Genomic DNA, 25,386 nt, shown 5'->3' with positions numbered 1-25,386 from the left:
TTGTCTTTTCGTATGCTTTATTATGTAAACATGACACATTCTCGTTCACAAAGCAACCTGAATAAAACTAGTCACAGATATTTTAACAAATTAGAACGATCGGAGTGAAGAAAATATACTCCAACTGATCACACGTCGTCGGTAAATATGGATAAGAAAATATACGCAAATCAATTCCACTCTTCCAACGAGAAAAATCACAGAAGGCAATGGATAAGATTTCATCCATGGAAAAAGGCAGTGAAAGTTCAACTCTCGGCCACCGTCTTGCTTCTCTTATATAATCTGGTTCTCCCCTTACGTCGCTCCCCTTCTGCGGGTTCCTTGGAGGCCATCTCTTGATCGTAAAGGCTTTTGCAGGCATCGTTGGCCAATGGGTACATCAGCGAGGTCCTCCTGAATCTTGTAGGTGTGCCCATTTTGTTCATGTCCACACTGGAAGGATCTGCTTGGAAGGCCAGCGCGTTCATGATAATGTGATCCGGCACTACGGAAAGGGGGTGAACTTCTCGCATTAGAACTCCTGCGGGGATCTTGTAAAACTCTATACACTCGAGAAAGTTTGACATGACGTCGCGCAATTCTGAACTGGGGACAACGTCGCAATAACGTTTACTCCAATGGACTGCCGCCTGAAATTTGGTAAGTTCATCGGCTTTCAACTCCTCGCGCGATAGTATCAGTCTAACGACGTGTTGAGGCAACAGGGCAAAACTACCTAATCCCAAAACCTCATTACCGTGAAGATCTACGAACTCTAGAACCTGCAAAGCGTCAAAGTTGTCTTTATTTATTAATTCACAAGAAATTGGTTGATTTAGAACATAGCTTACCTTCTGTACCAGTGATTTTGTACATTTATATTGTATATACTTCTCTGCCGAGGATAGAAGCGCGCAGACTGTATCCACATTGATACAACACTGTACGAAACCCATACATGCTCTTCTCAGCTCGTCGAGTCCATAGTAATCAGCCGCATTCATCAATCCTTTAAAAAAACAAACACCAGTGAAAAAATACGGTCTTTAGGAGTAAAACAGTAATAAGAATCATACCCAGGAGTGTTCTTGCCTGCAACGTAACACATCCCGTGTGTATATACTCGATTAATTGCCGGAAGACGTCAGGCTCGAATTCTTCGACAATCAAAGTTTGGTGCGCATTAAATGGCACCTATATAAGTAAGTTACGCCATAGAGCATCCAAACTGGACTTAAACGAAATAATTGACCTCACCCACCTGCGTTAAAGGTACATTTAAAATAGGCTCACTACTGCGCTTCAGGAATAATTTCAATTTTGTCTCCTTGCTAAAATCTCTCTTCCGAGATTGAATTTCTCTTGGAGCAACTTGCTGAGTGTACAGAATCTTGTGAAACACCCTAATTCAAAGTTTTCCCGTTAGAAAAGATTTTATTGGCTTTAGTTTTTAGATAAATTTCAAAAAACTCACCTGCTTCTCGCCGCCAAAACGGCTTTTACTGCACAAACTGGCTCCCTAGTTTCACCCACCAAGAACGTTACATCACACAGCTCGGGCATACTTGCCAAAAACTTCATGTCTTCTGCCAGACCGCTCTTATTCTCGAAAACGGAGTAATCTTCAGTATCTTCATTAGATATGAGTTCATCAGACATTTTATTTACCTGTTGATGAGAACGAACACAACAAAATGCTTATTAAAGCTGGTAAAATTGTTCAGATTCCAACGAAAAGTCGATTTTTTTTTTTAAATTTTATGCCCTTAACGTATAACTACAAAGTACAGTGCCATAGGGCTTTCTGGAGAAGAACTCAGGCCCGTGTTCACTTCACAATCAAGGGTCAAGAAGAATTACAGCTTAAGTTATAACTTGGCTTCTTTGAATTGTAGGTAGGAAATCTTATTCTTTAATTTTACTTAAGATAAATTATCAATTGTTAGTAAGGTCAGAATGCCAGACGGGTTTGAGGAAATTCATTGTAAGAACTGGCGATTCCAACGCATCTTTCTAATAATAGATCTTATGGAAACAAAAAACCGTGGACTCAAAGACACAGTTCCTTTACTTTTTTTACATTCTAAATAATGAAAAGCTAATTATTGCGAAAAATCCACGAATATGATCCATACTGAACTCGAGATCAAATATTCAATCAAGTATACCGTTAGACGTTGCATATATCATATTTCGTGTTGGAAACACTTGAATTGTGTGTAATTTAAACAAGATGGAACGTATTTCTTAGAATATATTTGAAGATTTTGTATATTGGCATAAAAATCAAGTTAACAACAACGGTATTTATTATCAAGTCCGACATTTTCGTGCTATTTTAAGAGCATGTATCGGGTGTTTACTAAGCGATTATGCCGAGGGGAATTGAGTTAAAATGGTTTTGCGCGCCATTTATCACGGAAAAATCATATTTTATAACAATTTTTACTTTCGTTTCGATTGTTTACACGCTCGATAGAAAGCGAAGTTAAGTTTTTTTCTTAATTTTTTTATATTTGCCAAAGGAGTACAACTACCTGCCGCCCACCTGTTAGTTCGTAGGCCTAAGATGTTGACATTCTGCGGCGGTTTTTTCGTTATTTTTATCAAAATTCTATCTCTTAACGCCCTTTATCGAACGTGTAAACATCACTCGAGAGTTTAGCACTATTTTAATGGCAAAATTAATTAATTTACCTCCAGTTTCGGGCATTCGAGAGACGGCTTCTCCGCACGACACTTCCACCTCATAACTGTTTATCGATCGTGACGCGTGACCTGCTTTCGTCCTTCTGCCTTTTTTCTTCTTATTTCTCCACTTTAATAACGTTTCGACGTATAAATAAAATATATAAAGGATTAAAAGCGATTAATTTCAATATTTATGCAATACAAATTGTTCTTTATTCTCTCCGATGTCTATTAATCGAATTCTAAATGAACGTAATCCGGCTTAATGCGTTTTAATTAATTAGGTTAATGAAGAACGGGATAGGTTACATTAGGTTATGTAGCGTTGTGACAACAAATTATGCCAATGTATTTCTTTAATAAATTTAATTATTTAACAAATATATAAATATTTTACGCGTATTTTAACAAATTAATGTAATATGAAATGGGTCGTAAATGTACTTCTAATTGTTAAAAATGTCGAAAAGTTTCAAATAATCACGAGGGGCGCTTTGTTCAAAAACCATTTTTAAATTATTAATAAACAGTTTTAATTCAAAAAATAATGTTTTAATTTCACAATAAAACTGTATAATATATTTCTAATTAAAAAACGAATAAGTAATTCTTAATTAGCCTAATTAACTGACTGTGGCGAATTTCCGCTTATACGTCGCCATTTTGATCGAATATGGCCTACATAGATACGAAAATAACATTACCTTTTTAACGGTAAAAATTTATCGAATAACTTAGATGTATTTTTAAGATTATTTAATATGGAATAATTTGCAGCTATGAGCATTAAAAAAAATATATTTCGGTTAATTGACTTTTGGGCCATTCTACTTGTACTGCAATTGGAAAATGCGCCAAGTTTGCCCTGGTTGCAGGAAGAAGAAACTATTGCTGTGTTTTGTAAGTATAAACCGAACTTGAAAGGAAAATTTACTTAATGTTCAGTTTATATTTCGTTGCTTACTTTTAAAAAATTAATGAATTTTATCTATTTTGTACCCTTTAAGTATAACAACGAGTTGCGTGACTTTCCCTTTGTTATATATAACAGCGAGAGTACCACGAAATATTAATTTTTGATATAAAACACGGAAAATATAAACAGTGGCGCGTTATCCCACGGGAAATTGCCCGAGGACCCCAACAATGCTTTGTAAGAAAGTTTCTCCCGAAAAACGATGAGTCAATACTGTGAAGTTGATAATTGAAATTCGTCTGGGCCCCATGAAGCTCTAACGCGCCACTGATTATGACGATACATATTTGATTAATAACGCTAGTGAATAATAATTTAAGCTTATATAAGAATAATTTCTGATTGTTTACGGTTTAAGTTGGTGACATTTAAATATTAATTCCGGTATTTTTGAGTTAAATAAGCAGCTACGCCCTAAAATGTGTACATCGAGTTATCATGTTATTGTATTCATGTTTGTTCGGGAATTTTTTGTAACGCATGATCGATACGACAACAAAATGGTTACTCAGCCATAGTGATGTCATCAAAAATTCTAATGACGTGTATTAAAGCGCCAGAGGCGAGTAGCGGTTGGTATGTAAACAAACTATGACCAAGCAGACAGAAATAATTTAAAAATAATAAAAATTATATATCACAATGGCACGCCGATGCTATTAAAATTTAATCACTCAACTCGAATATGTATGATTAAATAATTTGAAAAGAAATTTCCCCAATTTAATGCTTAAATCGTGATGCATATAAAATAAAGATTATACGAGAATGCCAGAAACTAGCAATTAAATTTATTTTATACTTAAAAAATATTAAATAATTTACAGTTAAAATTAATACATATTTTGTACGTTCGATTTTATTTTAATTTTTAATTCAATTTAAATTGGTATTAGGAATCCAGACGCGCCCCTGGTGGCGATTTTCCGAGGCAGAGCCAGGAAAGTACTCTATTGCACCATCGTGAGAAGTTACATCTGTGAACGGTTTCTGGCTTTGGTACGTTAATTTTATTATTATTAATTAAATCGAAGTAATTGTTTCTGTGGAATATTGCTTCGTTCTCTCTAAAATTAAAATCTTAAACAATATAAATCTAATTTAGATGATAATTACAATAATCTCGGATGTTATATGATGAACACGTGGTTTTATTAGCTTATTGAGCATTATTATGCAATTAGAAATTGTTTCTTAATCTGATAATTTGACGTGGATATGTTCACAGATTATCTTATTTTTTCAAATAATATAAAATTCTTTATGTCGAATGATGTATATAAAAGAACAAATTCTTCTAAAGAAATTGTTCAAAGATTGGATAATTTTGATTGCATAATGGATAATGGTATCGAAGAATGCAACCAAATAGCAACAAGACATTGATAGATTTAATATTCTGTACTGTACATAAAACTTTGGATTGTTTATTCTTATAAGATAGTGTGACAAATTAAATAGAAAGTTAATTTAATCAAATATGTCTCGAGTAAAGATTGCATAAAGGTGGAGAAGTGAAGTATTGTTTGGATGGTAAGATGATCTGATGAAGGATTCATCTCCATTAGATATGAAACTGTAATTTGGTATCATACTCGCAATAATAAAAACTATTTGAAATTTTGGACTCTATGGAATTTCGGTTATTTTTTAAAAGTTGTTTGGAAATTCTCCAAACGTTGTTTCTTTTTCATCGTGAGAAGTTTATATTGCTAATTGTAATTTTGAATTATTGTCATTTCCATTATTTTTCCTTTTTTGTCTCTCCCTCTTTAGTCATTATGAGAGTCTGTTTTAATTGTACTCGTTGCCACTGGTGCGAAAATTGCAGCGGTGGGATGGCGAGAGATTCGGACTTGACATATCTGAATGAACCGTCCATGAAAAATTTTTTGGGGATTTTTTTGACTCGTCCAAATTTGTTCCCGGATCCCCGGAGTGGTAGGCCGACGCCTTAACTGTTTTGGCCGTCCAGCTGTCTCATCCGCGTCCCTATTCCCTACATTTTGACGGGATGGTTAGGTAGTTGAGAGACCTTATTGTAAACAGGTATAATGTTGTAAGTAGTGAATTGACAACATTCATAATATGTATGCAAATGCCACCAGTAAATATTGTTGGTAAATTAACCATAATTTGTAATGTGTTCACTCTATTTACAGTTTCATCTGTGATAAAATAAGTTTTTTTTACATATCTATGAGTTCACTTTTTAATATTTTATATACCTAGATATAATTTTCCAAGCAGTTAATTATTTAATGGTTAAAATAATGTGAAATATATAGTCTGAATCTCATCAGAAGCATATATGCAATTTCTGGCTTAAATTACATTTTTCTATTTGTATAAGTTTTACTGTTATTTTAATCATTGATTTGTAAACATGAAAAATATTTATTAAAATTGAATGTGATTAATTTTTAATAAATATCTTCTGTTGTCTGATAGGTGGACTTTGACAGGTAGCAACATGGGTGTGGGCTAGAGTATTGCAATACTTTTAATGTTTTAAATGTTTGTGTTATATTTTCTCAAATTGTATATCTTTAAAATGCATTTTTATATGCTTAAATTGTTTGAGAATATTAAATATAGTACAACACGTTTCAAAAAACAAATAAACAATGCTTAAATTGTGTTTATCATATCTTTAAATGTATAAGTGAGGCTTTTTTATTATTATTTGCTATATCAGTACATAGCGCATTAATTGAAAAGTCTCTCTCAAAATTTCTAGCCATGGAGAATCCTGAATGTGCCGAAGGAACAGTTGCCTCAAAGAAAGAAAACAAAGAAGCAAACAAGGATTTGAACAATTATTCCACCTTTTCTTTAAGCAACGTAGAAGAAATGTCGACGATGTTAACGGGATTGAGTTTGGCGGATTTTACGCCCGTTGTCGAACGGGAACTATACTCCTTGCAGAAAAATGTGGCAAATGGTAATTACCAAATTTTATAAAGGAAAACTAAAAATAGTTTGTTTATAGCACAGACACTATCTTTTAGGTATAGAAAATGCTTCGGTGCAGTCGCCGCTTAGCGTATCGCGGACTATGGCGTGTTCCATCTGCAGCACGAGTTTTATAGACAGAAGTGAACAGGTGGGTGTAAACTTTGTACATGTTTTGAATTCTATGCACAATCTTAAAAATTGATAAGTATTTTATGAGATTTGAGGGATTATAAGGTAGAATCAGTTGAGCTATTGAACTCATTCTGGGCTGTTAAGGAAAGATTTGAAAATAATTTGCCAGTCAATTTAAATTGGATATCGGGTCAAGCATGGCACTTCAAACTAGATTTCTAAAGAATCGAGTTTGAGGTGGTATACTTCATCAGATATCTGATTAAATATGACATATATTTATTTCTAAAATCAATACAGAAAGACTGTAAGTGATGCCACAAACCTAAGTTTGTAACTTCAAAGCTTGGTTGTCAGTGATTTTAATTACATATAATTGATAGTGAAATATACAATTTGCATTGTCATTTGATGAAAGTTCAACTCATCTGAGCTGTACATTTATCATCAGAACAATTGGTTTTAAGTTCAAGGATTTTTTTTTACCTGTAAAAATTTCTTAANTGTGAGGGTGAATTAAACTTAGAAATTTGGAAAAAAGTAATTCCATTTTTAAAATAATTTTTAGTTTTTTCAATGATTTGTTTAATTACTTGTTATATTTTAAGTATTAATTTCAAGTAATAAAGGATCTATAAGAAAAACTTTCATATAATATAACTGATATTGCTTCTATGATAATCATAGGCAATGTGGGAATAATATATCAAACTTGTGAGAGAGATGTAAGAGCATATTATTCTCATTAACTGTAACTTGTACATACAAATATAATAAAAAGTATATATAAATAATGTTTTTGAAGTCTAAAATTATTTTTCAGTAATAACTTGTTTTTGGAAGTAAAATATGTTTTTATTGCAGGTTTTAAGAGAGGAGCTGATCCTGGGATGCCTGCAATTACATTACTCAAGTAAGATGGTTTTTATTATGCAATTATTACTGTATATGTATTTATATTTGGTTATTGCTGTAATTAATTTTAATACATACCTGTACATATTCATGGCTGGACAGCAAGAGTGGTGAGGCGTAAGCCTGCTGCTCTGATGGACTTGGGTATAGTCCAATTAAATCTTCGGAAACCTTCATAGATATGGTTGCATAAACAGGCTGACACACAAGAAGTTGCATAGTAAAACTTTAGCCACCTACACATTAGACCCAGAGGTACAGATACTTCTTCAAGCCACTGTCTTCATCCTCCTGATCAGAGAGAGGGATGATTTAAGAGCATTGGAACAGATGGAGATGTACTGTACAGTACATCTACGAAAGAAATTTGAATTGCAGTAATTTTAAAAATTGTGGCACCATTTTCACTGTTTGAAAAACTGTTTGAATTGCAGTCACCTTTGCTTAGTATACTTATTTTTATCTGTATTTATTTTATCTTATGTTTTATTTTGTCTGCATCATTGACACCTATTCTTTATTCCTTTCTTTAGAATACACTAGTATCAAAATCTTTCAAAACAATTTTAAAGATTTTGACATTGATATAACATTTGAACACACATACTTTGGATTCGGTTGCTCTTACTTGTTAAAATTATTCAATTTTATAAGTTTGAATTTGAAATTTGAAAAAATCATTGTATCTTGAAAAGGTCAGTATAAAGGGAACACATTACAAGCATACTATCCAGTTAAATGATGGAAGAACATTGTCAAGTTCAGTATTATATTTTCACAGATTTATCAGTGATTTTACATCTTGGTATAGTATTGTCAATAAATCTGTGAATTTGTAGTGTGAAGAACACTATAGAACACAGTAAATTGTTAGTCTAATATGTAGATGGTATTAATGATGATGTAGATATTAAATTTGGAACAATAATAAAACTTCTGTAGATAGTTTGGATATTACTATTGTTATGTAGATCTACATAACAATAGTAATGGTGTTTATCATTAACCTGCCTTTAGATTTTCATGTATACGTCAGATATTGCTTATATGACAATTACAAGTTAACTGTTTATTTTGTGATTTAATTAAAATTAATTTATGGAGTATACAGTTAAATAAGATATCCATGACGGATTTTAAAAATTGCTTCCTAGGATTTATTAATTCTTATATTAACAGTAAGGTTTTGGAGTATTTTGACTGAAGTCCAAGTGATTAAACTTGGCTCCAACTTTGATATAAACTTTTATATTTAAACTGTACAGTTAAGTCTAAAGAAAAGCCTGATGATTTACATGATGATAATGAAACACCTCATGGTACTGTTTTAACAGATTTACCATTATTAATTTTAATGAGCTTTTATAAAGGAATCGGAGCCAAAGATATAAGACTTGGAAAGTTGCAGCTGGAATTGGGAATTTAAAAGTGAGAATTGATTTTGTGTATTGATCAAGGTCTAATATAACTGGCCACTGCTTTATTCAGGTAGCTACATCCATGGTAAATGAGAAAAGTTAGCTACACAATGCAAAAAATTACAAATTAATTTGACTGAAAAATAAAGCTGTATATTCAGATAATATTTTTTCACAAATGTCACATTGATTATATATTTTTTGTTTTAAACATAGAAATTTATGCTTCTTTTTCAAGTAGTATAATGTTTTATTATATGTAAAAATAGTTTTTTCATTAGGCTAGTTTTAGTTACAAAAATTTTGTATATGTTATAGAATTGAATAACAGTTTAACAAAAGTGAAGATAATTACCAAAGATGATCGCTTTCCTCTATTTTCAACTTGTAAACCATTCTAGGAGGAAAAATGCACTAAGGTTATTTTGGAGGGTCACTAAGAAATTTGTGTGTTGACTGTCACATTAGAATCTAACAGTTATACAATTTATATCTTCATCTTCTGTTTGAAATTGAGCCAAATAAAGATGACATTTTTGACTGTATCAATCTATTCTTTTCTATTAGAATTAAAAGTGGACATGGTTATAGCTAGAAATTTAATTTGTTCTGTGGCAGACTTAAATATTAAATCATTTAAAAGTATAGTGGGTAATATAGATTTATTGAGCTGTTGTTTTGTATAGGATCAAAACTTTTATAGACAATTTTAGAAGGCTTAATTGAAATAATAGTTAAATGGGTAGATCTAGTTAGATTCTCTACTCATTTGACTACTGGTATTAATTTTACCATTGAACGAACATACTAGCAAGTTTATCGTTTTCTAGATTCTTCATTATCACTTAGTTGTATCAACTTACATAATAAACCCAAACTCCAGCAGTAATGTGAAATATTTACACTGTGGAACAAAAATTTTCAGGGACTTGTATCTCCATTTTCAGGTTTTAAAGTCTGTTGAACATAGAACAACACTTCTGACAAATGTAGAATGATGCATGTAGAAAACGTTTTTTTATTTCTATAGTTTTATGTCTGGGAGCATTTGCATAATACTTTGACACTTGTATATATATATGACAAGCTGCATTCCAGTGTTTGATTAATAGGGCTATCACCCTTTCTATATTAACAATACATATTCACCAAACATTTAATACAATTAGATATATATAAATATAAACATCCAAACCCAATAGTTATATATTAAAGCCGAATGATTGCCTCATTTTATTGGGCTATATTACTACTACTATTGTTAATTAAATGCTAAGTAATGTGGCACTAGAAGCAGGTATTAGATGTCATCTCTTGCTAAATTTAATAATTATAATTAAATGAATATTTTATTAATCTGATTTACCACGTGATCATATTGCTAGTTACACTACCCGAACCTTTGTCCAATTCTCATTTCCAGAACATATTAATTTAGACATAACGATACACAGGTGCTTACTAAATTAATTATTAAAATATTAATTTATTTATAATTATTAAATTTAGCAAGAGATTACACCTAATGCCTACCTCTAATGCCAAATTACTTAGCATTTTATTAATAGTAGTATTAGTAATATAGAACAATATAATTTGGCAACTGTTTGGCTTCAGTTAGATATACAGTTGCCATTCACAGTCTTCAAAATAAGGTCATTGAGGAATTAATTATCTCACATTTTTATAAATACCATGTCTATGCTTTCACTAAAGTAAAAGAATTACATTACTGACAAATATCTGACAACAATTATTGTTTCAAACATAAATAATGTGGGCACCAAACTTTATGTTAGGCGTTTGCCATTTGTTATGCAATTGAGTAAGAGAACATTTTACGTCTGTTTCTAAAAGGTACGTTTACTCTTGCAATACTTAAAACAATAGGCTTTAAGCTCTCATTCTAAAACGAGAAGTTTAAGTATTTCAAAATTTTGTTTACGTTAATTTAAATAGTATTTTAATATTTGTGTGTTAATTTGTATTTAGATTCTTTCATTACTTAACATTTCTTGTTCTATTACAAGAATTTCTGTGACTGAATCTATCCTAAAAAGACTAAACTTTTTTATGCATAATAAAAAATTTGGCTATCCAAAAAAGCAGTGTGAATTTTTATATTTACAATACGATTCCATAAACTTTGCAGTTTAAAGATTTTAATGAGGTTAACAAAATGAGGCTGAGTGTCAGAAATGAATGTACAGTACATCTTAGTTTGGCTTTTAAATTTATTTTAACATTTTGGGACCTGTATGCAGTTATCATTGAAAATGTCAGCTCACAAACCCAAGTTGAGCCAAATTAATATGAGGGTTGGAATTTTAATAACGACAACTCTGAAATTACAATCTGTACAAAAAACATGCGTTTGTCAGATTTTTACTGTCTTTCAATGTAATCATCAGTATCTAATATTTAATTTATACAGAAAATCCAGTGTATCTGAGCTCACTAATTCATTAATAAATACTCGAGAAACTGAATGTCAGTTTCTCGAGTATTTTTGGACAATCAAGTCCATGCTCTGGCTTAGCTGTCAAAGCTAGTTTACAAAAGTAGCAGATGTCAACAACTGGTGCCACTAATTGTCTCTTTTAATCTTCACAATTAAAATGGGTGGTTGGTCAAATCTGTCATCATCATTCAATGCTGCCTTAAGTTTGCTGCTCTCAATCATCGGGTTTTAATGTAAGTTAGTTAAGTTTTAATAACGCAGATTTTCAAGTTTAGTATCAAATATTAATAGAGAGGTTGCAGCCGAAGTTTTCATCTCTAAAATGTGAACGTCGAACATCGAGCTCCTCTATCTTGTAAGCAGCGCTTGACGTTTGATGTTCAGGTTTCAGAGATGAAAACTTCGGCCACAACCTCGCTATTATGTTATGGATTTGATAATGTGTGTGTGTGGAAACGATAATTTTATTACCCTTTTCTGATTAAGTAAATTATACCCATTTTATAAAATTAAGTATTGAAACCAAACTTACATAAAGTTAGCTTAAATTTTTTTCTTTTTTTTGTAGTTTATTGTGGCAGTGAGAGAGAAACTTTGAAGTTATTTCAGGAGGATGGAAAAGTATATACAAATGTACAGTACATAATATTGGGTTAATATTTTGCGATGTTAAAAAAGTGTCCCTAAAATATGTTATCCGACATTTTTATGTTCATTAGTAAATGATAATAAATTTATTTATAGAATTAGCATTAAAGTATTTGGTTTATTTTTTTATGTAGTTTAGTCATCACATATCTTTCCTTATAATCTTCTCTATCACACAGAGCAGCAACAGGCTTATATGACACATTTCCAGTATTGAGGAAAATAAATTAGTCTCACAGTAGACATTTTTATAAAGTGATTAAAAGGACAAGTCGTTAACAATGACATTATTAATAATAATGTCTCTTAATTCAAGAGATCAGACGAGCACATAGTAAGTTGTCATCCTACCAAATTCGAACCTAATTAAAATGTAATGCAAACAGCTTGAGTCAAATGCTGTTTGTAATCCGTTAATCTTTTGTAGTGTCATTGTAAGCTGGGTTACCCTATAAAAATCATTATTTAGCATATGTGTTCCATAGAAAACCAGTTATTTTTAAATTATCCTCAAAGCTGCAGACACCTTTGCTAAAATAGCAGAAAATCTGGCTGCTGCTTTAGGGAAGCAGGCAGATTTATTAGGTTCTAGTCTTAATTAGTTGAACATTGCATTTTACTACAGTTCAAGCCTGCAAGTAATTGACAAAATTGGCCCCAAATATAATATATAATATGTTGCCTTTCTATAATAAATTAACGGATTTTCTTGTAACTTGGACAATTATTCTATTGTTTAGGAATGATTGCGTTAATCTATCCTTTGCCATTTTTTTTTAAACTAAACTATCAAATTAGCAAAATAAGTATAGTATTAACTCTTAAAAAGTATTGTTTTTAAATTTAGATAAAGAAATGATACTAATAGTGACATTCAGTAGTTTAAAGATCAATGGTTATCTTGAACAGGGCTTGAACATTGAATTAGAATGGCCAGCTTGATCCAGGATCAAGTGTAACAAATTTAAATACCACATCCTGAAGAATTCTATAAATATTTCATATAAAAGAGTTTATCTTATGGAAATTCTTAAAGAAGAGATGCTATAATGTAAAATGTTTATCAAAGTTCACTCTGAGTTGTCTTTTCGTATGCTTTATTATGTAAACATGACACATTCTCGTTCACAAAGCAACCTGAATAAAACTAGTCACAGATATTTTAACAAATTAGAACGATCGGAGTGAAGAAAATATACTCCAACTGATCACACGTCGTCGGTAAATATGGATAAGAAAATATACGCAAATCAATTCCACTCTTCCAACGAGAAAAATCACAGAAGGCAATGGATAAGATTTCATCCATGGAAAAAGGCAGTGAAAGTTCAACTCTCGGCCACCGTCTTGCTTCTCTTATATAATCTGGTTCTCCCCTTACGTCGCTCCCCTTCTGCGGGTTCCTTGGAGGCCATCTCTTGATCGTAAAGGCTTTTGCAGGCATCGTTGGCCAATGGGTACATCAGCGAGGTCCTCCTGAATCTTGTAGGTGTGCCCATTTTGTTCATGTCCACACTGGAAGGATCTGCTTGGAAGGCCAGCGCGTTCATGATAATGTGATCCGGCACTACGGAAAGGGGGTGAACTTCTCGCATTAGAACTCCTGCGGGGATCTTGTAAAACTCTATACACTCGAGAAAGTTTGACATGACGTCGCGCAATTCTGAACTGGGGACAACGTCGCAATAACGTTTACTCCAATGGACTGCCGCCTGAAATTTGGTAAGTTCATCGGCTTTCAACTCCTCGCGCGATAGTATCAGTCTAACGACGTGTTGAGGCAACAGGGCAAAACTACCTAATCCCAAAACCTCATTACCGTGAAGATCTACGAACTCTAGAACCTGCAAAGCGTCAAAGTTGTCTTTATTTATTAATTCACAAGAAATTGGTTGATTTAGAACATAGCTTACCTTCTGTACCAGTGATTTTGTACATTTATATTGTATATACTTCTCTGCCGAGGATAGAAGCGCGCAGACTGTATCCACATTGATACAACACTGTACGAAACCCATACATGCTCTTCTCAGCTCGTCGAGTCCATAGTAATCAGCCGCATTCATCAATCCTTTAAAAAAACAAACACCAGTGAAAAAATACGGTCTTTAGGAGTAAAACAGTAATAAGAATCATACCCAGGAGTGTTCTTGCCTGCAACGTAACACATCCCGTGTGTATATACTCGATTAATTGCCGGAAGACGTCAGGCTCGAATTCTTCGACAATCAAAGTTTGGTGCGCATTAAATGGCACCTATATAAGTAAGTTACGCCATAGAGCATCCAAACTGGACTTAAACGAAATAATTGACCTCACCCACCTGCGTTAAAGGTACATTTAAAATAGGCTCACTACTGCGCTTCAGGAATAATTTCAATTTTGTCTCCTTGCTAAAATCTCTCTTCCGAGATTGAATTTCTCTTGGAGCAACTTGCTGAGTGTACAGAATCTTGTGAAACACCCTAATTCAAAGTTTTCCCGTTAGAAAAGATTTTATTGGCTTTAGTTTTTAGATAAATTTCAAAAAACTCACCTGCTTCTCGCCGCCAAAACGGCTTTTACTGCACAAACTGGCTCCCTAGTTTCACCCACCAAGAACGTTACGTCACACAGCTCGGGCATACTTGCCAAAAACTTCATGTCTTCTGCCAGACCGCTCTTATTCTCGAAAACGGAGTAATCTTCAGTATCTTCATTAGATATGAGTTCATCAGACATTTTATTTACCTGTTGATGAGAACGAACACAACAAAATGCTTATTAAAGCTGGTAAAATTGTTCAGATTCCAACGAAAAGTCGATTTTTTTTTTTAAATTTTATGCCCTTAACGTATAACTACAAAGTACAGTGCCATAGGGCTTTCTGGAGAAGAACTCAGGCCCGTGTTCACTTCACAATCAAGGGTCAAGAAGAATTACAGCTTAAGTTATAACTTGGCTTCTTTGAATTGTAGGTAGGAAATCTTATTCTTTAATTTTACTTCTTAAGATAAATTATCAATTGTTAGTAAGGTCAGAATGCCAGACGGGTTTGAGGAAATTCATTGTAAGAACTGGCGATTCCAACGCATCTTTCTAATAATAGATCTTATGGAAACAAAAAACCGTGGACTCAAAGACACAGTTCCTTTACTTTTTTTACATTCTAAATAATGAAAAGCTAATTATTGCGAAAAATCCACGAATATGATCCATACTGAACTCGAGATCAAATATTCAATCAAGTATACCGTTAGACGTTGCATATATCATATTTCGTGTTGGAAACACTTGAATTGTGTGTAATTTAAACAAGATGGAACGTATTTCTTAGAATATATTTGAAGATTTTGTATATTGGCATAAAAATCAAGTTAACAACAACGGTATTTATTATCAAGTCCGACATTTTCGTGCTATTTTAAGAGCATGTATCGGGTGTTTACTAAGCGATTATGCCGAGGGGAATTGAGTTAAAATGGTTTTGCGCGCCATTTATCACGGAAAAATCATATTTTATAACAATTTTTACTTTCGTTTCGATTGTTTACACGCTCGATAGAAAGCGAAGTTAAGTTTTTTTCTTAATTTTTTTATATTTGCCAAAGGAGTACAACTACCTGCCGCCCACCTGTTAGTTCGTAGGCCTAAGATGTTGACATTCTGCGGCGGTTTTTTCGTTATTTTTATCAAAATTCTATCTCTTAACGCCCTTTATCGAACGTGTAAACATCACTCGAGAGTTTAGCACTATTTTAATGGCAAAATTAATTAATTTACCTCCAGTTTCGGGCATTCGAGAGACGGCTTCTCCGCACGACACTTCCACCTCATAACTGTTTATCGATCGTGACGCGTGACCTGCTTTCGTCCTTCTGCCTTTTTTCTTCTTATTTCTCCACTTTAATAACGTTTCGACGTATAAATAAAATATATAAAGGATTAAAAGCGATTAATTTCAATATTTATGCAATACAAATTGTTCTTTATTCTCTCCGATGTCTATTAATCGAATTCTAAATGAACGTAATCCGGCTTAATGCGTTTTAATTAATTAGGTTAATGAAGAACGGGATAGGTTACATTAGGTTATGTAGCGTTGTGACAACAAATTATGCCAATGTATTTCTTTAATAAATTTAATTATTTAACAAATATATAAATATTTTACGCGTATTTTAACAAATTAATGTAATATGAAATGGGTCGTAAATGTACTTCTAATTGTTAAAAATGTCGAAAAGTTTCAAATAATCACGAGGGGCGCTTTGTTCAAAAACCATTTTTAAATTATTAATAAACAGTTTTAATTCAAAAAATAATGTTTTAATTTCACAATAAAACTGTATAATATATTTCTAATTAAAAAACGAATAAGTAATTCTTAATTAGCCTAATTAACTGACTGTGGCGAATTTCCGCTTATACGTCGCCATTTTGATCGAATATGGCCTACATAGATACGAAAATAACATTACCTTTTTAACGATAAAAATTTATCGAATAACTTAGATGTATTTTTAAGATTATTTAATATGGAATAATTTGCAGCTATGAGCATTAAAAAATATATATTTCGGTTAATTGACTTTTGGGCCATTCTACTTGTACTGCAATTGGAAAATGCGCCAAGTTTGCCCTGGTTGCAGGAAGAAGAAACTATTGCTGTGTTTTGTAAGTATAAACCGAACTTGAAAGGAAAATTTACTTAATGTTCAGTTTATATTTCGTTGCTTACTTTTAAAAAATTAATGAATTTTATCTATTTTGTACCCTTTAAGTATAACAACGAGTTGCGTGACTTTCCCTTTGTTATATATAACAGCGAGAGTACCACGAAATATTAATTTTTGATATAAAACACGGAAAATATAAACAGTGGCGCGTTATCCCACGGGAAATTGCCCGAGGACCCCAACAATGCTTTGTAAGAAAGTTTCTCCCGAAAAACGATGAGTCAATACTGTGAAGTTGATAATTGAAATTCGTCTGGGCCCCATGAAGCTCTAACGCGCCACTGATTATGACGATACATATTTGATTAATAACGCTAGTGAATAATAATTTAAGCTTATATAAGAATAATTTCTGATTGTTTACGGTTTAAGTTGGTGACATTTAAATATTAATTCCGGTATTTTTGAGTTAAATAAGCAGCTACGCCCTAAAATGTGTACATCGAGTTATCATGTTATTGTATTCATGTTTGTTCGGGAATTTTTTGTAACGCATGATCGATACGACAACAAAATGGTTACTCAGCCATAGTGATGTCATCAAAAATTCTAATGACGTGTATTAAAGCGCCAGAGGCGAGTAGCGGTTGGTATGTAAACAAACTATGACCAAGCAGACAGAAATAATTTAAAAATAATAAAAATTATATATCACAATGGCACGCCGATGCTATTAAAATTTAATCACTCAACTCGAATATGTATGATTAAATAATTTGAAAAGAAATTTCCCCAATTTAATGCTTAAATCGTGATGCATATAAAATAAAGATTATACGAGAATGCCAGAAACTAGCAATTAAATTTATTTTATACTTAAAAAATATTAAATAATTTACAGTTAAAATTAATACATATTTTGTACGTTCGATTTTATTTTAATTTTTAATTCAATTTAAATTGGTATTAGGAATCCAGACGCGCCCCTGGTGGCGATTTTCCGAGGCAGAGCCAGGAAAGTACTCTATTGCACCATCGTGAGAAGTTACATCTGTGAACGGTTTCTGGCTTTGGTACGTTAATTTTATTATTATTAATTAAATCGAAGTAATTGTTTCTGTGGAATATTGCTTCGTTCTCTCTAAAATTAAAATCTTAAACAATATAAATCTAATTTAGATGATAATTACAATAATCTCGGATGTTATATGATGAACACGTGGTTTTATTAGCTTATTGAGCATTATTATGCAATTAGAAATTGTTTCTTAATCTGATAATTTGACGTGGATATGTTCACAGATTATCTTATTTTTTCAAATAATATAAAATTCCTTACGTCGAATGATGTATATAAAAGAACAAATTCTTCTAAACAAATTGTTCAAAGATTGGATAATTTTGATTGCATAATGGATAATGGTATCGAAGAATGCAACCAAATAGCAACAAGACATTGATAGATTTAATATTCTGTACTGTACATAAAACTTTGGATTGTTTATTCTTATAAGATAGTGTGACAAATTAAATAGAAAGTTAATTTAATCAAATATGTCTTGAGTAAAGATTGCATAAAGGTGGAGAAGTGAAGTATTGTTTGGATGGTAAGATGATCTGATGAAGGATTCATCTCCATTAGATATGAAACTGTAATTTGGTATCATACTCGCAATAATAAAAACTATTTGAAATTTTGGACTCTATGGAATTTCGGTTATTTTTTAAAAGTTGTTTGGAAATTCTCCAAACGTTGTTTCTTTTTCATCGTGAGAAGTTTATATTGCTAATTGTAATTTTGAATTATTGTCATTTCCATTATTTTTTCCTTTTTTGTCTCTCCCTCTTTAGTCATTATGAGAGTCTGTTTTAATTGTACTCGTTGCCACTGGTGCGAAAATTGCAGCGGTGGGATGGCGAGAGATTCGGACTTGACATATCTGAATGAACCGTCCATGAAAAATTTTTTGGGGATTTTTTTGACTCGTCCAAATTTGTTCCCGGATCCCCGGAGTGGTAGGCCGACGCCTTAACTGTTTTGGCCGTCCAGCTGTCTCATCCGCGTCCCTATTCCCTACATTTTGACGGGATGGTTAGGTAGTTGAGAGACCTTATTGTAAACAGGTATAATGTTGTAAGTAGTGAATTGACAACATTCATAATATGTATGCAAATGCCACCAGTAAATATTGTTGGTAAATTAACCATAATTTGTAATGTGTTCACTCTATTTACAGTTTCATCTGTGATAAAATAAGTTTTTTTTACATATCTATGAGTTCACTTTTTAATATTTTATATACCTAGATATAATTTTCCAAGCAGTTAATTATTTAATGGTTAAAATAATGTGAAATATATAGTCTGAATCTCATCAGAAGCATATATGCAATTTCTGGCTTAAATTACATTTTTCTATTTGTATAAGTTTTACTGTTATTTTAATCATTGATTTGTAAACATGAAAAATATTTATTAAAATTGAATGTGATTAATTTTTAATAAATATCTTCTGTTGTCTGATAGGTGGACTTTGACAGGTAGCAACATGGGTGTGGGCTAGAGTATTGCAATACTTTTAATGTTTTAAATGTTTGTGTTATATTTTCTCAAATTGTATATCTTTAAAATGCATTTTTATATGCTTAAATTGTTTGAGAATATTAAATATAGTACAACACGTTTCAAAAAACAAATAAACAATGCTTAAATTGTGTTTATCATATCTTTAACGGCCGATTGCAGAGACAGAGTTTACATTAAACGACGTTTACATTGGCTCTTACTTACTTCGCTATTACTCCCCTGTTTTAGGAGTCGTTCGGCCAATCGGATTATTTCTTCGTGACGTCAGAAATGGTCGAGTGAGTCTAGAAAATAGGTCAAATAACTTGTTTCTAATCGCTGTCTACAAGACAGCGATTNCTTTCAGAATATTCTAAATTAAATTAAATTTAATCAATTTCATTTATAATTATTAAATTTATTGCAAGATGGCAGTGTAACCACCTCCAGCTTGTCAAATAACTTTGTTTTGGTTTATTATTTAGTCTAAAAATAAAATTTCAGCAGATTGGTTAGTATTAAAAGGATGCAGGTTGTATGAATTTAATAGAATCTAGAACATTTCAGATTGCTGATGTAAATACTTCAGAGCCACAAATGTTGGTGCACACACTTAAAAATGTTGCCCATCCCTTCCCTGCTCCTGCATCCGAGAAATTATCTATACAGAATATTAAATAAAATATTTTGTGAGGGTGAATTAAACTTAGAAATTTGGAAAAAAGTAATTCCATTTTTAAAATAATTTTTAGTTTTTTCAATGATTTGTTTAATTACTTGTTATATTTTAAGTATTAATTTCAAGTAATAAAGGATCTATAAAAAAAACTTTCATATAATATAACTGATATTGCTTCTATGATAATCATAGGCAATGTGGGAATAATATATCAAACTTGTGAGAGAGATGTAAGAGCATATTTTTCTCATTAACTGTAACTTGTACATACAAATATAATAAAAAGTATATATNATCTCTGAAGAGAAGTTTGTAGAAGTTTCTGGTTGGTATTTTATAATTTATAGAATTTTATATAATAAAATTCAAGAGTAACAATGCTTATAAACAAACGTAGGAAATATATCGAGTCTGTCGGGATCGGATAGTGATGATGCCGAAAAGTCCGACGGCGATACCAGCAGCAGCGATGTCTACAGCAGTCCTCAACGGAGGAGACTCTCTGTTCTCCCTCATTGTATCAATTCTCCCATGCGACGTGAGAGGTCGGCGAGTGTAACTTCGACTGATACGGAAACAGACGATTCCGAACGTCCGGACAAGAATAGTGTCACGCAGTCTCGATTACAACCGAAACTGTATTTTAGAAACCAGTTTCACAAAATTATTGCTTTGTATAGATGCGTAGTACATGGGAAACAGGTAATAATGGTGTGTTTTAGATACATTTAAATATTTTTATATAAACATTATAAAAGTTTGAAGGTTGTTCTTGCTGTTTTGAATGCTAGTTGTATCCAGTTTATCTAAGGGTCCTGGCAAGTATGATATAAATGCTTGACAGTCTGCTGTCACATACTATTTTGGAATTAATATACTTTTGTGTAATAGCATAAAATAGTATACTCTACATTCAAGCTACAATTTGGCTAGTAGAGAATGGAATAATGCTTCAAATTTTCTTTATTTTAATGTTTAATATATGTGCCAAAAATATCCTTGACAGTAAATAGCATAATAAATATTCATTGTGTAATTTTGAGGATAAATTATATACTAACGATTAAAATTCTCTTGCAGAATGTTCCAAAAAATCAACGGGATTTGTTAAACATGGTAACGGCTATCCCCAATCAAATGTATTGGGCCATTATTTTGATCGGAGGGGGCCATTTTGCTGCTGCCGTATACAATCAGTAAGTTCAGTAAAATATGCATCGATCAGTCTACGAAGAAATTCAAATGTGATAATATCACTTCAGATCCGAAATAATACTGCACAAAACTTTTCATCGCTACACGGTGAGAGCAAAACAGGGAAGTGCCCAGAGCTCTAGGGACGGAAAGCACGGAGGCAGTCAGCCGAAGTCAGCGGGCGCATCTCTTCGCAGACATAATGAGGCATCTTTAGTGAAAGTAGATATTTTCTCAGTATATTTTATGGTAACCAAGTATTCATTTTGAGATGAGAAATTAATTTTTAATATATGAAAAAACTTTATTCAGGAAATTCAGGATTTGTTGCAAAGTTGGAACACTGATTTACAGAAGTGCAGTTGCATATTCTATCGCGCCCCTAGTTTCAACAGGGTCACTCTCTTTAGAGGAAAGAATCCGCCTTTTAAGAAAGATGACTGCCGTTTAAGAAACATCCCATTTCCGACCAGAAGGGCCACTTTTAAGGAAGTGCAGAGAGTTTACAGATTGTTATCGACGCTTGAATGCTTTGGTAAGTCGACTTTTTTATATTGCATTAACTGGTTTGAAGAAATTGACTTATAATTTTGAAAATTGTACAGGAGATGTTTCAGAAGAGGATAAACAAATTCCAAAATCACCCAAAGTGTATTTAGGCTCAAAGAAAGTTAAAAAGAAATCTTCAGACTTGTCTCTGAATTGTGGAAATCTGGATAAAATTCAGGACTCCGAAAACTCGAAGAGTGGAAAACAGAGATTCAGGAAACCTGCAACAAATAAAAAAGAAGGTTATAAATATAAAACAGAAGGGATTGTTCTTGCAGAAGGTTTGTATAATTATTTAATATTTTATTATTTTATAATAGGTTTTATGCAAATTAACTATAATTAAATTTGCAGAAAAGTCAGAATTAAGTGATAGCAAACTGTCAGATTTGGATAACAGCATGGAATTTCAGTTGGTAGAAGAAATGATTACAACGTCAGATCTAAAAGAAATGACGGTACCAAAGCGAAGAAAGCATAAATCTAGGAAGAATTCTCTTACGAAACGACAACAAGATCCGGCTATGGATGTTTTAAGTAAGTACTATATTTAAAGTTTCGTAATTGTTGCTAATTTAATAATTGTTCTCTAAAGATGCCAGTTCTATAAGCATTGAAAAGAAATTGCCAGAAAGTAAAGCAAAACATGTTTCCAATTTGCTGGATGGTCCAAAACTTGGTTAAATGTTATAAAGAGTAAATTGCCATTGTATTCAACTACTTTTTAAACTTTGTATAGAGTAATACAAAGTATAAACTTTTAGTATAAGTTTTTGTATAAACTTTTATTTTAAACTTTGTATAAAGTAATACAAAGTTTAAAAAAAATTTTATTAAATGAGATTATTCTTGTTCCTATAAAAATTTCACTAACAAATTTGGAGGAGGATTCGTATTTGTAAGTGTGTGAAACAAAATGTTAACTGACTTCTGGACCATCGTATATAGTATAGTGTTAATCAAAATTATAGATACATCTTACATTTTTGAACTTAGTTCAGTTATTTAAATTAATATTTCTTTCTATACCAAATTAAAGTACACCTATTCAACACTCTCCATGGAGATATTTAGTAGTCCAAGTGAAGTCAGATTGAAATGGTAACATTTGTGTAAAAAATAATTAGTTCCAAAACTTGGTACTTTTGGCACTATAAGCAGCAAGCATTTTATTTGTACAAGGCATTCATACTATACAGAGACCTTAAGGGTGCGACTATGCAGATGCGAGCGAGCGAATTTTCCGAGAGAGCGAGAATATGTGGCGAGAAGAGGCGAGACATGATAAATATCAAAACCTGTCAGATATGTGCGAGAATCAGAAAGTGCATGAACAGTGTGTTCAATAACCGACTGTAATTGATCCTCTATGATACTTCTCATATGTAGTTTGATACTGTCATTTGAAGCTACCAGATTTTCAATCTGTCATCACACTTTTTAAGTGTTTTCAAAACAAACAAACAACAAAAACACAGATTAAGATGTAGAGAATGATATTGCTAAGATGGTTGGAGATATGTGACTAGACACCATAAAAAATGTAGTTTTTGTGCATTAGAACTTTATAAACACACTAATATTGACATTTTGATAGGGTTTCATTTGAAAGTTTGGAATTTACTCGGCATTCTACAGCTGATTTATAAACATTGAACATTGATGAACAAATTGTTTTTAAATGTTGATTGAATAATGGGATATTTAGTTGTAGCAACACCATATACATATGTATTATTTTGTAACATAAATTACAAATTTACCTATTAATTTCAGTACAAGAAGCCGCTACGAATATAACTAGAATGGAAGTATGAATAGAAATTTTTAGTATCTGTAAATAAAAACACTTTAAGATGATGCAGCAAGCAATATGTAATCAGATCTCTAGTAAAATTAATATTAATATAATATTCTCATATTATTTTAATTGTCATAAATTTATAGGTGAAGAAAACTATCTCATGAAGAGTGCACTGTACACTGCTTGTCAGACAGGCGATGTACAAGAACTAGAAAAACTGTTAAATATTTTGAAAAGTAGAATGTTACCAGTGGATACAAAGAAGGAAGATCTTAATGATAAGTGTAATTCTAGTCAAAACAGTATTACTTTAAGGAATTGTGACAAAGTTCAGACCGAAGAACCCAGAATGCATGACAATAGTACTTCAGATATTGAAATTGAATACAATTCAAATGAAAGTTTGAAGCAGGATGAGACAAAAGTTTATTTTTCTGTTAATGATGATAAAGAAATGAAACTGGATTTCTCACCAGTTCAAGATGGCAATCCAAAGCCAAATAGAATTTTAAATATGGATTTATCTAGTTCAAAACCTAGTAAAAGGCGTAACAAGAGTGGAACGGGAGGCGAATTTAATTCTCCGTTGTTAACTGTCGACGTGCTGAACGAAGTGATAAGTGACGGAGGTGCTACGCTTCTTCACGTTGCCACAAAAGAGGGACATCAAGGAGTAGTCAAGATGTTAATGGAGTGTGGAGCCAATCCTACATTGAGGTAAAATTTATTATCTATCGTAGCAAGAGATCTTATAGCAAGAAGATAATGATATCTTCTAATTATATTTGTAGGGATAAACGAGGATTAACGCCTTACATGGCATCTAATGATCGTGAAATGAGGAATGTGTACCGTCGTTTCATGGCCGAAAATCCCAACAGATTTGACTACAAGAGTGCAGAGGTAGATAAATTCCCATTGCTTTTTACCAACTGTAGATTTATAACTAACAGTTTAAAATGGTATAATAATTAATTTACAGATTCCAAGTCCTTTATCGGAAGAAATGATGGCGGAACGCCTGGAGAAGAAGAAGGAAAAGCAAAAATTAAAAAAAGAGCGGCTGAAGGTATATGTATATGACTTGTATCAAGCAAAAGAATAATCCTTGTTATATAAAATTTAAAATTTTTAACTTGATTATTGAATTATAGGAAAAGAAGGCAGTTGAAATGCAAAAGAAGTTAGAAGAGGAAGAGAAGAAAAGATATCTTTCACTCAGTGACAGAGAAAAGGTACCATTCACTTTATAAAAATATGAATATACAATGTAACATTGCTAAACAGAAAACATTTTAGAGAGCTCTGGCCGCCGAGAGACGCTACCTCGGTCATCTTTCGCAGACGGGTCAACCCACGGTCGTTCTAAGGTACGAATCACTTCACTTTACATTAGTATCGGTCTTAATCTAACTTACTCTGTCACCATTTAGTCGCTGTTTCCAGTGCGGAGTAGACATCACGGGCAAGACTCCCTTCGAATATAACGACAGCAGATTCTGCAGCACGGAGTGCGTAAAGAGCCACCGAAAGTGCGGAAAATCCTGATACCCGTCCTTCCTAATCACTCGCAGCTTTTAATCAAAAACCTCATCGGAATCACTGATTTTATTTTGTTACGAAATCATTTGTTATATACACTTATATACATTTTAAAGCTTTTAATATATTTTATTTGTTTTAAGTCAATGGGAAAAAAAATTAAATTTATTTTTAATATTTGAAAATCAGTCTGAAAAGTTTTTGCATTTAATTA

General features: G+C 32.2%; 3 protein-coding genes and 2 long non-coding RNA genes across 8 annotated transcripts; 3 read left to right on the top strand and 2 right to left on the bottom strand.

The window, feature by feature from the left end:
- Positions 1-2,808, bottom strand: LOC111619939 (serine-enriched protein-like). 2 transcript variants are annotated; one of them, XM_023361768.1, is made up of 6 exons: positions 2,680-2,808; positions 1,457-1,650; positions 1,244-1,385; positions 1,059-1,176; positions 834-991; positions 1-764 (listed from the first exon to the last, which is right to left on the bottom strand). In XM_023361768.1, exons 1-6 carry the CDS (start codon positions 2,731-2,733, stop codon positions 249-251), a joined length of 1,182 nt encoding a protein of 393 aa, XP_023217536.1. In that variant the 5' UTR covers positions 2,734-2,808; the 3' UTR covers positions 1-248. The 2 variants fall into 2 exon arrangements, with proteins under 2 accessions (XP_023217536.1, XP_023217535.1); XM_023361767.1 differs by having other exon boundaries at positions 1-991.
- Positions 2,809-3,554: 746 nt separating this feature from the next.
- Positions 3,555-6,865, top strand: LOC111619941. The gene is made up of 4 exons (XR_002755840.1): positions 3,555-3,573; positions 4,546-4,648; positions 6,390-6,593; positions 6,661-6,865. It is a non-coding gene; the product is annotated as an uncharacterized LOC111619941 (long non-coding RNA).
- Positions 6,866-7,591: 726 nt separating this feature from the next.
- LOC111619942 lies at positions 7,592-12,285 on the top strand. The gene is made up of 2 exons (XR_002755841.1): positions 7,592-7,652; positions 12,102-12,285. It is a non-coding gene; the product is annotated as an uncharacterized LOC111619942 (long non-coding RNA).
- Positions 12,286-13,261: 976 nt separating this feature from the next.
- Positions 13,262-16,072, bottom strand: LOC111619938 (serine-enriched protein-like). Of its 2 annotated transcripts, XM_023361765.1 has the most exons (6): positions 15,944-16,072; positions 14,718-14,911; positions 14,505-14,646; positions 14,320-14,437; positions 14,095-14,252; positions 13,262-14,025 (listed from the first exon to the last, which is right to left on the bottom strand). In XM_023361765.1, the coding sequence occupies exons 1-6, from the start codon at positions 15,995-15,997 to the stop codon at positions 13,510-13,512; spliced, it is 1,182 nt and encodes a 393-aa protein (XP_023217533.1). In that variant the 5' UTR covers positions 15,998-16,072; the 3' UTR covers positions 13,262-13,509. The 2 variants fall into 2 exon arrangements, with proteins under 2 accessions (XP_023217533.1, XP_023217532.1); XM_023361764.1 differs by having other exon boundaries at positions 13,262-14,252.
- Positions 16,073-20,378: 4,306 nt separating this feature from the next.
- On the top strand, positions 20,379-25,351 carry LOC111619937 (ankyrin repeat and zinc finger domain-containing protein 1-like). 2 transcript variants are annotated; one of them, XM_023361763.1, is made up of 13 exons: positions 20,379-20,408; positions 20,481-20,785; positions 21,164-21,279; positions 21,346-21,499; positions 21,590-21,812; positions 21,883-22,107; positions 22,181-22,363; positions 23,774-24,347; positions 24,422-24,533; positions 24,613-24,699; positions 24,785-24,865; positions 24,930-25,000; positions 25,064-25,351. In XM_023361763.1, the coding sequence occupies exons 2-13, from the start codon at positions 20,615-20,617 to the stop codon at positions 25,176-25,178; spliced, it is 2,112 nt and encodes a 703-aa protein (XP_023217531.1). In that variant the 5' UTR covers positions 20,379-20,408; positions 20,481-20,614; the 3' UTR covers positions 25,179-25,351. The 2 variants fall into 2 exon arrangements, with proteins under 2 accessions (XP_023217531.1, XP_023217530.1); XM_023361762.1 differs by having other exon boundaries at positions 20,481-20,794.
- Positions 25,352-25,386: the final 35 nt, after the last annotated feature.

The sequence above is a fragment of the Centruroides sculpturatus genome, unplaced genomic scaffold (genome assembly GCF_000671375.1).
Source record: "Centruroides sculpturatus isolate CEXI.00-Female unplaced genomic scaffold, Cexi_2.0 scaffold235, whole genome shotgun sequence".
In the NCBI taxonomy this organism is placed as follows: Eukaryota; Metazoa; Arthropoda; class Arachnida; order Scorpiones; family Buthidae; genus Centruroides; species Centruroides sculpturatus.
Note: the sequence above shows the minus strand (reverse complement) of the source record. Positions and strands in the feature narration are given on the sequence as shown.

Coding starts and splice junctions, on each gene's coding strand:
- LOC111619939 (XM_023361767.1), bottom strand. CDS start 2,733: ATGAGGTGGAAGTGTCGTGCGGAGAAGCCGTCTCTCGAATGCCCGAAA. Junction 1,651..2,679: donor TCGAATGCCCGAAACTGGAG/GTAAATTAATTA, acceptor TCTCATCAACAG/GTAAATAAAATGTCTGATGA. Junction 1,386..1,456: donor GTTTTGGCGGCGAGAAGCAG/GTGAGTTTTTTG, acceptor ACTTTGAATTAG/GGTGTTTCACAAGATTCTGT.
- LOC111619938 (XM_023361764.1), bottom strand. CDS start 15,997: ATGAGGTGGAAGTGTCGTGCGGAGAAGCCGTCTCTCGAATGCCCGAAA. Junction 14,647..14,717: donor GTTTTGGCGGCGAGAAGCAG/GTGAGTTTTTTG, acceptor ACTTTGAATTAG/GGTGTTTCACAAGATTCTGT. Junction 14,253..14,319: donor GCAGGCAAGAACACTCCTGG/GTATGATTCTTA, acceptor GTTTTTTTAAAG/GATTGATGAATGCGGCTGAT.
- LOC111619937 (XM_023361762.1), top strand. CDS start 20,615: ATGCGACGTGAGAGGTCGGCGAGTGTAACTTCGACTGATACGGAAACA. Junction 24,534..24,612: donor TTGACTACAAGAGTGCAGAG/GTAGATAAATTC, acceptor ATTAATTTACAG/ATTCCAAGTCCTTTATCGGA. Junction 24,700..24,784: donor TAAAAAAAGAGCGGCTGAAG/GTATATGTATAT, acceptor ATTGAATTATAG/GAAAAGAAGGCAGTTGAAAT.